The sequence below is a fragment of the Lissotriton vulgaris genome, unplaced genomic scaffold (assembly GCF_964263255.1).
Source record: "Lissotriton vulgaris unplaced genomic scaffold, aLisVul1.2 SCAFFOLD_370, whole genome shotgun sequence".
NCBI classification, from domain to species: domain Eukaryota; kingdom Metazoa; phylum Chordata; class Amphibia; order Caudata; family Salamandridae; genus Lissotriton; species Lissotriton vulgaris.
In genome coordinates, this window is record NW_028247800.1 from 74,127 (window position 1) to 86,563 (window position 12,437).

The window sequence follows — 12,437 nt, forward strand, 5'->3', positions numbered from 1 at the left end:
ATTCCTGCTAATTTCACCGACAAGGAGCCAATCTGAAGTTAAGGAATGGACTAAAATGGTGACGGCGCTAAATTGCACCCCGACCCTAGTGAACTGAGCCAAATCACTTGGAATCACACTAGATGAAAACCTTGACATGAAAGACCATATTAATTCAATGGCCAAGAGCGCCCGCTTCCACCTGAATTACTTAAGGAAACTGAAACCCTTTATCTCAGAGACGGATCTAAAACTGGCGATCCAATCACTAGTTATCTCGAGGATCGAATACGGCTGCACCACACTAGCTGGCCTACCGAAAACATCCACAGCACCACTAAAAGCCTGCCTCAACGCAGCGGCAAGACTCATTACGGGAACGAAGAAATTCGATCATATTTCTCCTCACCTGAAAGCACTAAACTGGCTACCTTACGAGGCCAGAATCCAAATGAAGATGGCCTGTATTACACATAAAGCGGTTCACTACAACACCCCTAGATACCTAGCCAAGAAACTTAAGTTATCAGGAGGTAACAGAACAAATAGAAGCGCAAGAGAGCTGCTACTGCGACCAGCCTTTTTCCACAAGAAAAAGACCTACAACCGAGCATTCTCTGGAGCTGCCCCCAGAGTCTGGAACTCAATCCCGCCAAACATCAGGAAGATCCAAAATACATTAACATTCAAACGAGAACTTAAAAACCACTTGATGAGTAAATACCCGACCTAGAGAAACCTACGGATTACTGAGATGACCATTTACGCTAACAGAGGATTGTCCTCTTCATGAAAACTGGAAGATCAATTACCTGACAATTGACTGTGGCCATGCTCAAGCAGAGGCTTGACACGCTACTGCTACCTCATATACCTGTAAACTTATAACTATATCTCTCAGACAAAACTATATAACCTCTACCTCACTCTATGTATTCATCCTTATTATTCTTTATATGCACTGGAATGCTATATAACCCTACCTCACCGAGCTTGGTCTGATAGCAGGACACTAGCCAAGCCTTACTAGCCATCTAAGGCCAATTGCACATACATTAGGAAATTATATATCTAATCACGCCCACACATTGTATAGCCTTCTACCTCATATCGATTTTTTGCTGTTATTAATGCTATTATAATGGATATATGTTTTGACATTAGGAATTTATATAGCTAATTACGTCCATACACTATACTGCTTCTACCTCATATCTATTTTGTTTTGCTTGTTTTTACTGTTTTGATAATGTTATATGTCATTCTTTACCTGTTAAGCGCTCTGATACCCACGGGTCTTGTCCGCACTATATAAAACTCTATAAATAAATAAATAAATAAATAAATAAATATGTATATCTTGATTCGTGTGTAACTCTTTTATGAATTCCTGATTTTTCGCATCGTGACCAGGCCAATATGGCCACCAGTTTTTTGGATTAATGTAATATGTAGCCATTTGTTAATGTTGGCAACTGGAGGCATTTGGACATTTAAATAAGGAAGCTACAATGATGTCTTGTATCCTTATCACGGTCCACACGAGCCGATAAAATACTTCCAAACTACAACCTGAGTGCTGATTCCTTCCTTGTAAGACTGAGAGGAGATTGAATACATAAATATCAAATTCACAGAAAAAAACACAGCTTTGTGAGATGTCATAGTTAAAAATTAGCATTTAAAAAACCTTAGATATTCACTGAAAAAACCACAGGTTTCAGGGACGTTATAGTTAGTCTGACATTTCACTCGTACAAAACCAGAGAAAATAAGCCGTTATAGTTAGTTGAGCTAACTATAACTCACGCCCCCGTAATGCACTGCTGATGACGTCACATATTACATCACTCATGACATGGCCAGTGACATCACTGATGACATCTCAAGTAACATCACTGATGATATCATCCAGTGACTGTGAGTATTTCTAAAAAGTTAAGAATATGAAATATATATGATGATTCAGTCAGTGTGTGACTGACTGACTATAATTGAGTGATTATTCGTGTCTGGGTGAATGTATGGGTAAGTGACTAATCTGTTTATATATCTGTATCAGTCTGTCAGTTGGTGTGTAAGTGGCTGCATGGGTTGGTGAATAGGTACATGAGTGTTTATATGGGTTATTGATTGGTTGAGTTACTGTATGGGTGTCTGAGTGTCTGTGTGTTGTGTGACTACCTGCATGGATGTGTGAGTAGGTGATTCACTTGGTGTATAGGTTCATGAGTGCGTTTGCGAGGGGCTGTATGGGCGAGTGTGCATATGGCTGTGTTGGTGAGTTAATGGATGTCTCAGTGGTATATGTGTGAGTAACTGCATATGTGAATGGCAGTATGTGTGAGCCTTCAAGTATATAAGTGACTGTATGTGAGAGTGAGTGATTGTGAGAGTGGATATATGGATGAGTGTGTGCATGTGTCAGTGCTTGTATAACAGAGTAAGTATGTGTTAGTATCTGTATGAATAAGTGAGGTGGTGTGTGTATAACTGTATAGGTGAGTAAATGGTATTGTGATTGACTATTTGGGTGACTGACTAGGTGTGTGAGTAACTCTATAGGTGAGTGGTGGTGTGTGAGTGTCTGTATGGGTGTAGGAGTACATATACTAGTGGCTGTATTGATGAGTGACTGCATGGGTGAATGAGTGGATGAATGAGTGGATGTGTGTGTAGACCTAGGAATCAGTGAGTGGGTATGTACTAACTGGTATTGGTGTGTCTATGGTTTTGAGAATGGTAGTCTGTATTTTAGAGTGGGTGTATGAAAGGTTATATTAGGGTGTGAGTAGGTGCATCAGAGAATAAGTGGATGATGTCATCAGTGATGTCATTTGAGATGTCATCAGTGATGTCACTGACCAGGTCATGAGTGATGTAATATGTGACGTCCTCAGAAGTGCATTGCGGGACATGAGTTATAGTTAGCTCAGCTAACTAGAACGGCTGAATTGCTCTGCTTTTGTGCGAGTGAAAGGTCAGACTAACTATAATATATATATATATATATATATATATATATATATATATATATATATATATATATATACACACACACACACACACACACACACACACACACACACACAAACGTGTGTGCTTATACACATGCATTAAGTTAATCGTCTTTAATTCCCAGTCTTCTCAATATTTTTGCTTATGATCATTTTTTACATGACAAAGTTTTTGAAACACAATTCTGGTTGTGATTCCTCCAACCTCTTCAATGTTCATGCATAAATTTGAGCTATTCCATTGAATGACCTTCACAATAGCATGTTAAGGCTGTAGGAACAAAGAATCACAACTTGCTGCATGTGCGCATGGTGCCATATTATTTTCAGAACTTATTACCAGAGTTGTGACATTAGTTGCACTTATTACCAGAGTTGTAAGTGACATTAGTTACACTAAATGTATTAGCAGAGTTGTAAGTGACATTAGTTGCACTAACAAAAAAGAGAAGTGAAACTGTGCACTAGCTGAAAGCTACAGGGCTTTCTTCAATGATTAGAGCTGTAGGCTACCCAGCTTAGCATAAATCAGGCTTAAAAGGAAATAAAATGGTAACATTTGCCTGACTTCCATGAGCTTCTGCAACAGAGGCATGGCTAGGGTTCCGGAGTAATGATATAAGGAGCTGATGAGCAGTCCAGGAGTTTCCCCTCTCCTCTCCACTGAGAAGGATTGGAGGAGAAGTATGAAGAGAAACAAGGATTTGGGTGAGGTGGACAGAAGGTCCGATTGTTGAGAGGTATGCTGAAAGACTGCTATTCGGATAGCAGACTGGATGGCTTTCTGAAATACGTGGGGCACTTATATGGCTTGTCATATAACTAGTTATGGAATTCTAATAACAGTTTAATCAGCATAATAACCATGTGGTTGATAACATATATGTAGATGTTAGGTAGGGATGAGGCTAAACTAAGAGAGAAAATAGGGATTTGAGATGTACAATGTCAGAAATGGTAATATTATTCAACTTATTCTATGTTATGATTGCCAAGATTACCAAACTAGCACCATTCTGACGGGTACGATTTATTTACAAACAGTGTACAATAAATATGAAGATAAATAAATAGTACAAAAAGGCCCAACAGACCACAAAACAGGCCCAAATCAGCAAAAAAAACTGCCCACACAGTAACCTGATGGACAAGTCCATCGAGCACTGCGTAATAGCTCTAAGCTCAAAGTAAGAGATGCAACACCCCATGCAGCACAAACCTATCACACAAAAGTCTCTGACGCATAAATAGAATATATAAATGTGTTGGGAGTGCTTCAGGTTTGAACAGTGTTGAGTAGTAATAGTATACAATCCTAAAGTGGGTGTAAATAGATACCTAAACATATAATGCATTCAAGAAAAAATGATGTGACAAGACAGGAGGCTTTTTACCAGTATAGAGCAAGCACGGAATCGAAACAATTGTGCCTGTCACTTTGCAGAAAATGGTAATATATAGTCCCTGCCAAGCACAATTGTTAGGTTTTTCAGGTATGCCTGTAATCAATCAATTCCATAGGCCAGAGGTAAGGAGGTACTAGTTAAAATATTAAGTCAACACTGATATGGACACTGCAGCATCCAATAATCAACATATATGCCCTAACTGGAATTCTGTTGGTTAAAAATGCAGTATTTATCTCCCTATCCAACATTTGGTACTGGCCTCCTTGGAACTTCCTATATTATGTGTCATTCACTTTGTGGCACTGTGACAAAAGTTACACACAATTCCTCACCTGGCCTGGCTTCAGTCCTTTTAGGCAGCACCTGCCTCATGCTGACGATACAGAATCAGGCAGATAGGAGATCAGTATTTAGAACACTGCAGTATAAATTATGCTTGAGAAGAATTGAAGATAAAGGACGAGCCACTGCTGGGCGAAGTACTTATTGTAGCCGAAGGCATAGAACTCATGACAAGATGTGTGGGATGGATCAGAAGCGATAAAGAGTCATAGTAAATTAATGTGGTGCGATCAGGAAAACAAGGCAACTGGGAAAAGTGAAATGTAATGGTGCCTTCGAGGAATGTTCTTAATGAGGAGGTAGATTGGGTACTATACCGAAAAGTCAAATCTGCCCCACTGCAACGCTAATGTGCAATAAATGTGGCAGAAAAGGTGCTGTAGGAGTGTATGGGAGGAGCGGAAACGTGGAAATGTGTGAGGTTTGTTAGGAAGGTTTTTGGCAGTTGGAACAGAGCTGGAATGGTAATCCATCAGATCAGATGTTGATTGAAGGCAGAGAAGTAGAGATGATGTTTGGCTAATCATCTGAAAGCGTGTTTGATGCTTTGTTTGATCGTAAGTACAAGTTGAGTAAGATGGATATATGTCTAGGGAGTAGGTAGGCCAGGAGATTCAAATGAAAGGGTTCTTCAGGGCTTCCATGAAGTTTTAAGGAAGATTTATCCAAAGCAAATTATTTGTTGTGTAAAGGCGATTGAGCCATAGGGTGTCCACACCAGAATGAGTAGGAGGTATTTTTCAACCCCAACCCTGAACCGCAGGAACAAGTGTATGTGGTGAATGAGAGCAGTATGGACTTTGAAATAACATTTAAGAAAGAGAATGAATGTCTAAAGGGACACATATATAAAATAAGAATCAAAGATGGTGCTAGACCTGTTGTCTCGATAATGAGAACATTGCCCATAGAGGTTTGTGAAGAAGTCAAAATATAATTGGAATGATTGTGTGGTAATAATGTGATTGAGCCTGTAGATAATATGGAGGGTTTCACACCTATTGTTGTGGTCAAAAAGGCAAGTGGTGAGATACAATTGTGGGTTGACTTAAAGCTCTTAACAGAATGGTGGTGGTTGATAACCTTTCCCTCCCGGACGTACAGGGAATGATGTACATGATGTCAGGATCAAAGACTTTCAGCACACATGATCTTCTGTCAGCAATCCCACCAGATTTGCTTACATGAGAAAAGCTAACTACATTCATAACACCAATGGGGGCATTTAACGTTTGTCAGGATGCCATTAGGCCAAGTATTGGTGACATTGATGCTTCAGATGGCTGGGGTTTGATGTTGAGTGACCTACTGGGGGGCAGGTTCTTTCAGGGCAAAGCTCTGATATATGGTGAGATGTGGGCACAACACGACAAGTGGGTCTATGGCAGTATAGGAAGGTTTAAGAAACTTGGTTTCACTCTTAGGGCAGATTAATGTTGGTTTGGATTAACATATTTTGATTACTTGGGGCACCAGATCAAAGGAAACCAAAAAAGGATTAGTGCCTTCTGTAGAGAGTCATCCAGCACAAAAGAAGGAGTTATTGACTATTACAGCCGTGGTCGTATGGTAGATTTATTGAGAACTAGTGCCCAGTTTACTAGCCTTCGTTCTGGTAGGAGAACTTTAGTAGTGACTGATAAGAATTTGGGGGGTGTAGGTGCTGTTCTGTTACAGGTTGATGAGAAAGTTAAAGAAACTATAGCATTTAGAAGTGTGCATGTAAGTTTGGATTGCCGTCTTAGGCCGGCAAAACAGATATGCGCACTTCTATTTCTCCAACCTGGCTGTGAAGAGACGCAGGTTCTGAGGCAGTGTCTGAGTGGTAGACCAAGCCACTTAGACCAATCCTGGCGCTGCTTTCAAAGTATGAGAGCAGCATCTGGATTGGCTGGGCAGTCTGTGCCTTCCGAGAGGAGTGAAAAACCAAGGCGGCCGTTGGCGTCAGGGCAGTGAGAGGTACGTTTTTAAAAAAATATCTAATTTTTACCCTCAATTTCTCCTACCGCCCTTTCCCACTTTCATTGTGTGGCGGCCGCCACTGAGTTTCAGAAAGGATTAAGAAATTGCGGATTTACCTTCAGGAATACACTTTTGTGTCCCTCACAAGAAGAAATGTGCTACAGATTGTCTATTGCGGTTTATAACCAATGAAGAGCCTATAGCGGTTGAGAACCAAAGAGGAGTGCAATGGGGCTGTAAAGAGGGATGAATGTTCTCTGAAGAGTGTTTGCTTTGTAATATAGGGAATGGTTCCTGAGGATAAGTTGAAAGAGGAGCTAGCTAGAGATAGAATTCTCCTGAAGTACACAGTTTAAATAGTGAGGCTGGCTCAGGAAGAAATTTCAGAACAAAGGCATCAAAACATATTGGTTAGCCAAAGATTCACTTGAAGAAGAAGGGGATTTATTGTTCAGAGGAACCAGGTTGATACCTCCTGAGGCATCGAGTTTGAGTCTCGCCAATTTGGATCTTGAGAGACATCTGGGTGTGCAAAGTCCAAGGACTATGCTTGGATTGTGGTGGCTTAGATCTTGATATGGAAAGAATTATCAGCGAATGTGGCAGTTATACTAGGAGTGACAAGAACCTTAAGCCTTTGGTGCTTCCCTTGCTAAATGTCATTCTACACTAATCAACCTTGAAAAGACGTAGCATTGAACATTGTAGGGAACCTACGAAGTGGAAGAGCCATTCCATATTTAGCAGTATGGATCAAACTATTTTCTTGGTCGCTTGAGGTCATGTGGAAAAGTAAGATTTCGTCACGTAGGGTCATAATGTTTTTGGAGGAAGTTTTCAGGCATGAAGGATTGCAGAAAACTAATTTAATGGACAAAGGTTGTCTCTGTGCCCTAGAGAAGTAGAAACCTTTCTTGGAAGAAATGGCACTAAGCAGAATTATTGTGCTTTGTATCACCCACAGTGCAACAGGGTAGTGGAAACATTTAAAAAGACCCTCAAGGATGGATTTCAATCGGCTAGAGCGAATGGTGTAAATTTGAAGGAGGAGATGGCAGAAACAGTTCTAAACTATAAGAACCCCCCCTTGCCACTATGGGAAGATCATTTGAGCTATTTAAGGGAAGAAAGCTAAATAACAGATTCACTGCAGGAACGGATGCTATGGAACAACTGTTGGGTGTATGTGTCAGCAGAAGGTCATGTAAGCGAGAAAAAGAAAGAAAGGCAACAGAAGAGGAATAATTATTATGACAGAAGACATGCTATGATGTAGTGCGGTGTGAAGGAAGGTGTCAGCTTGAGTGTACATGAAAACACCAGTAATGTGTGCTGCTTGGTATAAGTACTTTTTGCATTTGTCTCCCCTAGTGGAACGGGTATGCCCAGACGTGGGTCTGTGCTCAACATGCCACTGGAGTCAACCTAGCCTGGCTGATGAGGGGTGATACCCCAAAATCGGTCCCAGGATGTGTGTTTGCGGTCCAGGGAGGACCTCGCTTAGCTGTTCGAGCTTGACTCTTCTCATGGGGTGCAGGGTCAAGACTGATTTGCATATGGCTGGGTCCAAACAGGAATGGCATGGTGAGCCACATAACTATGGATTTAGGCCCAGATCTCTGTACTGGGGTTGAATGTTTGACATTGTTCAGCAATCCATCCATCAATTGTTCTTTTTGCTGGGTCTAAGTTCAGCAAACCAACTAAAGTGGTCAAATTAACAATACAGTCAAAACTAGTCACAGAAAAACATGGACAATGAGCCACATTGGTGTGTGTGAGAGATGGATCAGAGTGAGTGCAACATGGCTGTGCATATCTGGATGTTGGGTATGCCAGCTAAATACCAGTCAGGGGAATCTGTGGTTTAGAAAGTGTGCATCTAGAAAAAGGTGTTGGAGGAGACAGGGTTATCTGGCAAATTATGTTTCTTATTGATTATGTTACTTATTGACTTTAAGCAGAAGAATTTAAAGACACAACTTTATTGCTTAGCAAATTTGCCCATTTGTATATCGTTTGTTTATTTTGAGTCACATTCCTTTGCATACATCTTTTACTAATTTATATTTATAAGGAGGAAGCTCCGTCACCTCTTGTTTGCAGTTTTTCTCTGTGAATACAACCATTCTAACTCAAACTGTTTTCATTTCAATGCGCTTGGAATGACCACATGGACAGCTATTGCTTTGATGGTGGAATAGGTGTTTCAATAAAGCTCACCTCTTTCCACATTCTTATACCTAGGGAGGCTTATTTACATCTTTCCAGACCCAAAACTTGTAATGGTCGATTACTGCTGCACCATATTTAACTGGCCCCTTGTAATGGGGCCCATGGTTGGCAATGTGTACAAGGACACCATGCTTGAGCAGGATACATTTCTATTATTAAAACCAGTCATATTATTAAAAATCTGTTGCTAAAACCTGTCATATGTCACATACCTCTGAGGGCATTGATCTTATTGCAGTCCAGTGGAGCCATTCCTCTTTCTTTATTTCCATATACATTGCTTTTCACAAGCACATCTTCGGTGAAGAGAGCCCGGATGAGGAAACGAGCCGACAGTTCTGGCCGAGGTTTTCCTTTGGCTACATAAATGACTGAAAAGGGGAGCTGAACATTCCTCCGGGAATTTCCCAGGAACTCTAAACAAAACAATAAACCGAAAAACACATCTGATTTATAAGCACAAGAAATTCTTTTGAGACTCACCTATTCAACAGTATCATTGCAGTACAATGGATATGCAGTGGACAAATCGATATGAAGTCAAATAGTGAGAAAGGTGCGAGTGGTCTGGTTCATGTTCCTTGACTCATTTAGATGCACAAATTACATTATCGCTTTTTGTTTGCTTTCAGCTACTGAAGTATTGATGAAAGTATAACCTACGAGAGCCCTAGGCTAAAAATATAATGATCATACTTCTGTTGCTGAAGACTTGGAAATATAAATATTTCCTTAGAGAGAGGTACTTATCCTAATGCAGTCCAACAAACCTGGATATTACCATTGCTAACACAAGCATTGGCAAAACCAAAAAGTCTGGCGTTAGCTGCAAACCTTGTGGCAATTCTTGTTTTGTTTTGTCATACTTTTTGCAAAACTTTATTGTTCGGGAAGCTGCTGGGCTTCATCAATCTAGAAAAAACTGCTAAAGGCAAACATGTTTTGGTCTCAAAAAAGCACAGCAGCATAGTACTCCCTGGCACTAAAGGGAACAACTTTGTCCGTGGGTGAGCTTCTTGTGAAAGGGCAGCGTGACATAACTCAAAATGAAGTCAGCCTTTGAGAAAGAAGGCAAGAAAGAAAGCAAGAAAGAACAGAAGAGGGCAGAAAAGAAGGAAATAAGAAAGAAGGAAATAAAGGAAGAAGGCAAGAAAGAAGGAATGCAGGAAAGAAAGCAGGAACGAAGTAACAAGGGCAAGAAAGAAGTCAAGAAACAAAAAGGAAAAAAGATGGATGACATGAAGAAAGAAAAAAAGGGAAGAAAGAAAGTAGAAAGAAAGAATAAGGCAAGAAAAAGAAAGACTACTAGAAAGAAGGCAAGAAAGAAAAAGAAACAAAGAAAGATGAGAGAGAGATAGAAACAAAGAAAAACAAGAGAAAGAAGGAAGGAGGAAAAAAGGAAAGAAAGGAAAAAAGAAAAACTAGGCAAGAAGGAAAGACAGAAAGCAAAAAAGACAGGGTTGCACAGTTAGAGCACACTAGTGAGCTTATAGTCAGAGTCTGTGTGAGCTTTTGTTTGCATTACTGTTGTCTTTCAAAAGGCTCTATCCTCCACAACTTGTTCAGATTAGTGAAGTAGCAGCAGTCAGATAAGCCACCCCAAAAGGAATTTACAACAGCATTAGTAGGAGTCAGGTACTGAAAAAGCGTCAATGTGCCCAGTGTTCACATCAAAGTGTCCTGCTATCACATTGGGTTCTAAACACAAAGGCAACACTAAAGTAATTTGAAAGTAAAAGCAAAATCGCTGGCAACTAAGGGAAATATCTTGTGCGTGGATGTGCTCTTCGTGAGAGCAAATTGCAGTCACTCTAAGTGAAGTTAACTATTGGCTTAAGTAGGCTGACCTACTGCCCCATTCTGTATGTTGAAGTGGGTGGAATCAAAATGGGAATGACAACAATAGATCAAAAGAAGAAGAGAGGTGGCCGAAAGCCCCTTTAAGCAAGTATATTATAAGGATAATGTTACTTACCCAGTAAGCATCTGTTCTTGGTATGTAGAGCTGTAGATTCACATGTTTTGCATACTCCTGCCATCTAGTGCTGGGTCTAGATGTTTGCAAGTTGTTTTTCTCCAAAGAAGTCTTTCCAGGTACGAGGTAGGTGACTCCTCCTTTCGGTGATAGTGCGCATGGGCATCAACTCCATTGTTAGATTGTTTTTCCCGCAGAGGGTGAGAATGGAGTTAGTAAGTAAAGAATATAGATGTCTATGCGTACGCATATAGAATAAGAGAGAGAACTGCAACAGGTACAGGTACCCGGGGAGGCGGGTGGGTGCAGGTACAGGTACCTAGGGAGGCGGGTGGGCGCGTGTGAATCTACAGCTCTACATGCCAAGAACAAATGCTTACTGGGTAAGTAACATTATCCGCTCGAGGCATGTGAGTTGTAGATCACATGCTATGCATAGATTATACAGCAGTATTTTCCCAAAGCGGTGGCTAACTTGTAACTGTTGGAGTTGTCTGAAATAGTGTTCTAACTAATGCCTGGCCCACATTAGCTTGTTGTCTCCCTAACACATCTACACAATAGTGTTTGGTGAATGTGTGCAGTGTAGACCATGTTGCAGCTTTACAAATGTCAACTATGGGGATGTTTCCTAAGAAAGCCATGGTAGCCCCTATTTTGCAAGTGAAACACGCTCTATTGGGTATTGTTAATATTCTCTTTGCTTTTGCATAACAAATTTGAATGCATTTAACAATCCATCTGGCAATACTTGACTTGGATATGGGATTGCCCTTGTGTGGAGGTGCAAAAGCAACGAAAAGCTGTTTAGTCTTAAGAAATGATTTTGTTCTTTCAAAGTAATATAAAAGGGCTCTTCTGACATCTAAGGTGCGTAGAGCTCGTTCCGCCACAAAATCAGGTTGAGGAAAGAATACTGGTAATTCAACTGACAGATTGATGTGAAAGGCAGATACTACCTTAGGTAGAAATTTGGGGTTAGTAAGAAGAACCACTTTATCTCTGTGAAGTTGGAAAAAGGGTTCTTCTATAGTTAGTGCCTGTAGTTCACCCACTCTCCTCAGTGAAGTGATTGCAATGAGGAAAGCAGTTTTCCAGGAGAGAAACTGTGGCTCACATTTAGGCATGGGTTCAAAAGGTGAGCCCATTAATCTTGTGAGGACTATGTTAAGATTCCACACTGGAGCAGGTGGAAGTCTTGGTGGTATAACTCTTTTGAGGACTTCCATGAAAGCTTTGATTACAGGCACTCTGAAATGCGATAAATGTTGCCTATTTTGTAGATACGCATCTATTGTAGCGAGATGTAGTCAGATAGAGGTGTAAGCTAATGCTGACTGCTGCAAGTGTAACAGGTAACAAATTATATTTTGTATTGCAGCATCAATAGGATGGATGTTGTTATTGCAATAGATAACAAAACGTTACCATTTGGCTGCATAACATGCTCTTGTAGTAGGCCTTCTGGCCTCTCTGAGGATGTTCACACAGTCTGGTGGGAGAATTAGATAACCAAAC

At 40.5% G+C, this 12,437-nt stretch overlaps 1 protein-coding gene across 3 annotated transcripts in view; it reads right to left on the bottom strand.

Moving 5' to 3' along the window:
- The window catches only part of BEND2 (BEN domain containing 2), a 216,909-nt gene that overhangs the window by 11,293 nt on the left and 193,179 nt on the right, over nt 1–12,437 (bottom strand). For all 3 annotated transcript variants that reach the window (XM_086949801.1, XM_086949802.1, XM_086949800.1), the window contains one exon: nt 9,157–9,360. In XM_086949801.1, the coding sequence (XP_086805927.1) occupies nt 9,157–9,360 (204 nt within the window). The remainder of the gene's footprint in view (nt 1–9,156; nt 9,361–12,437) is intronic.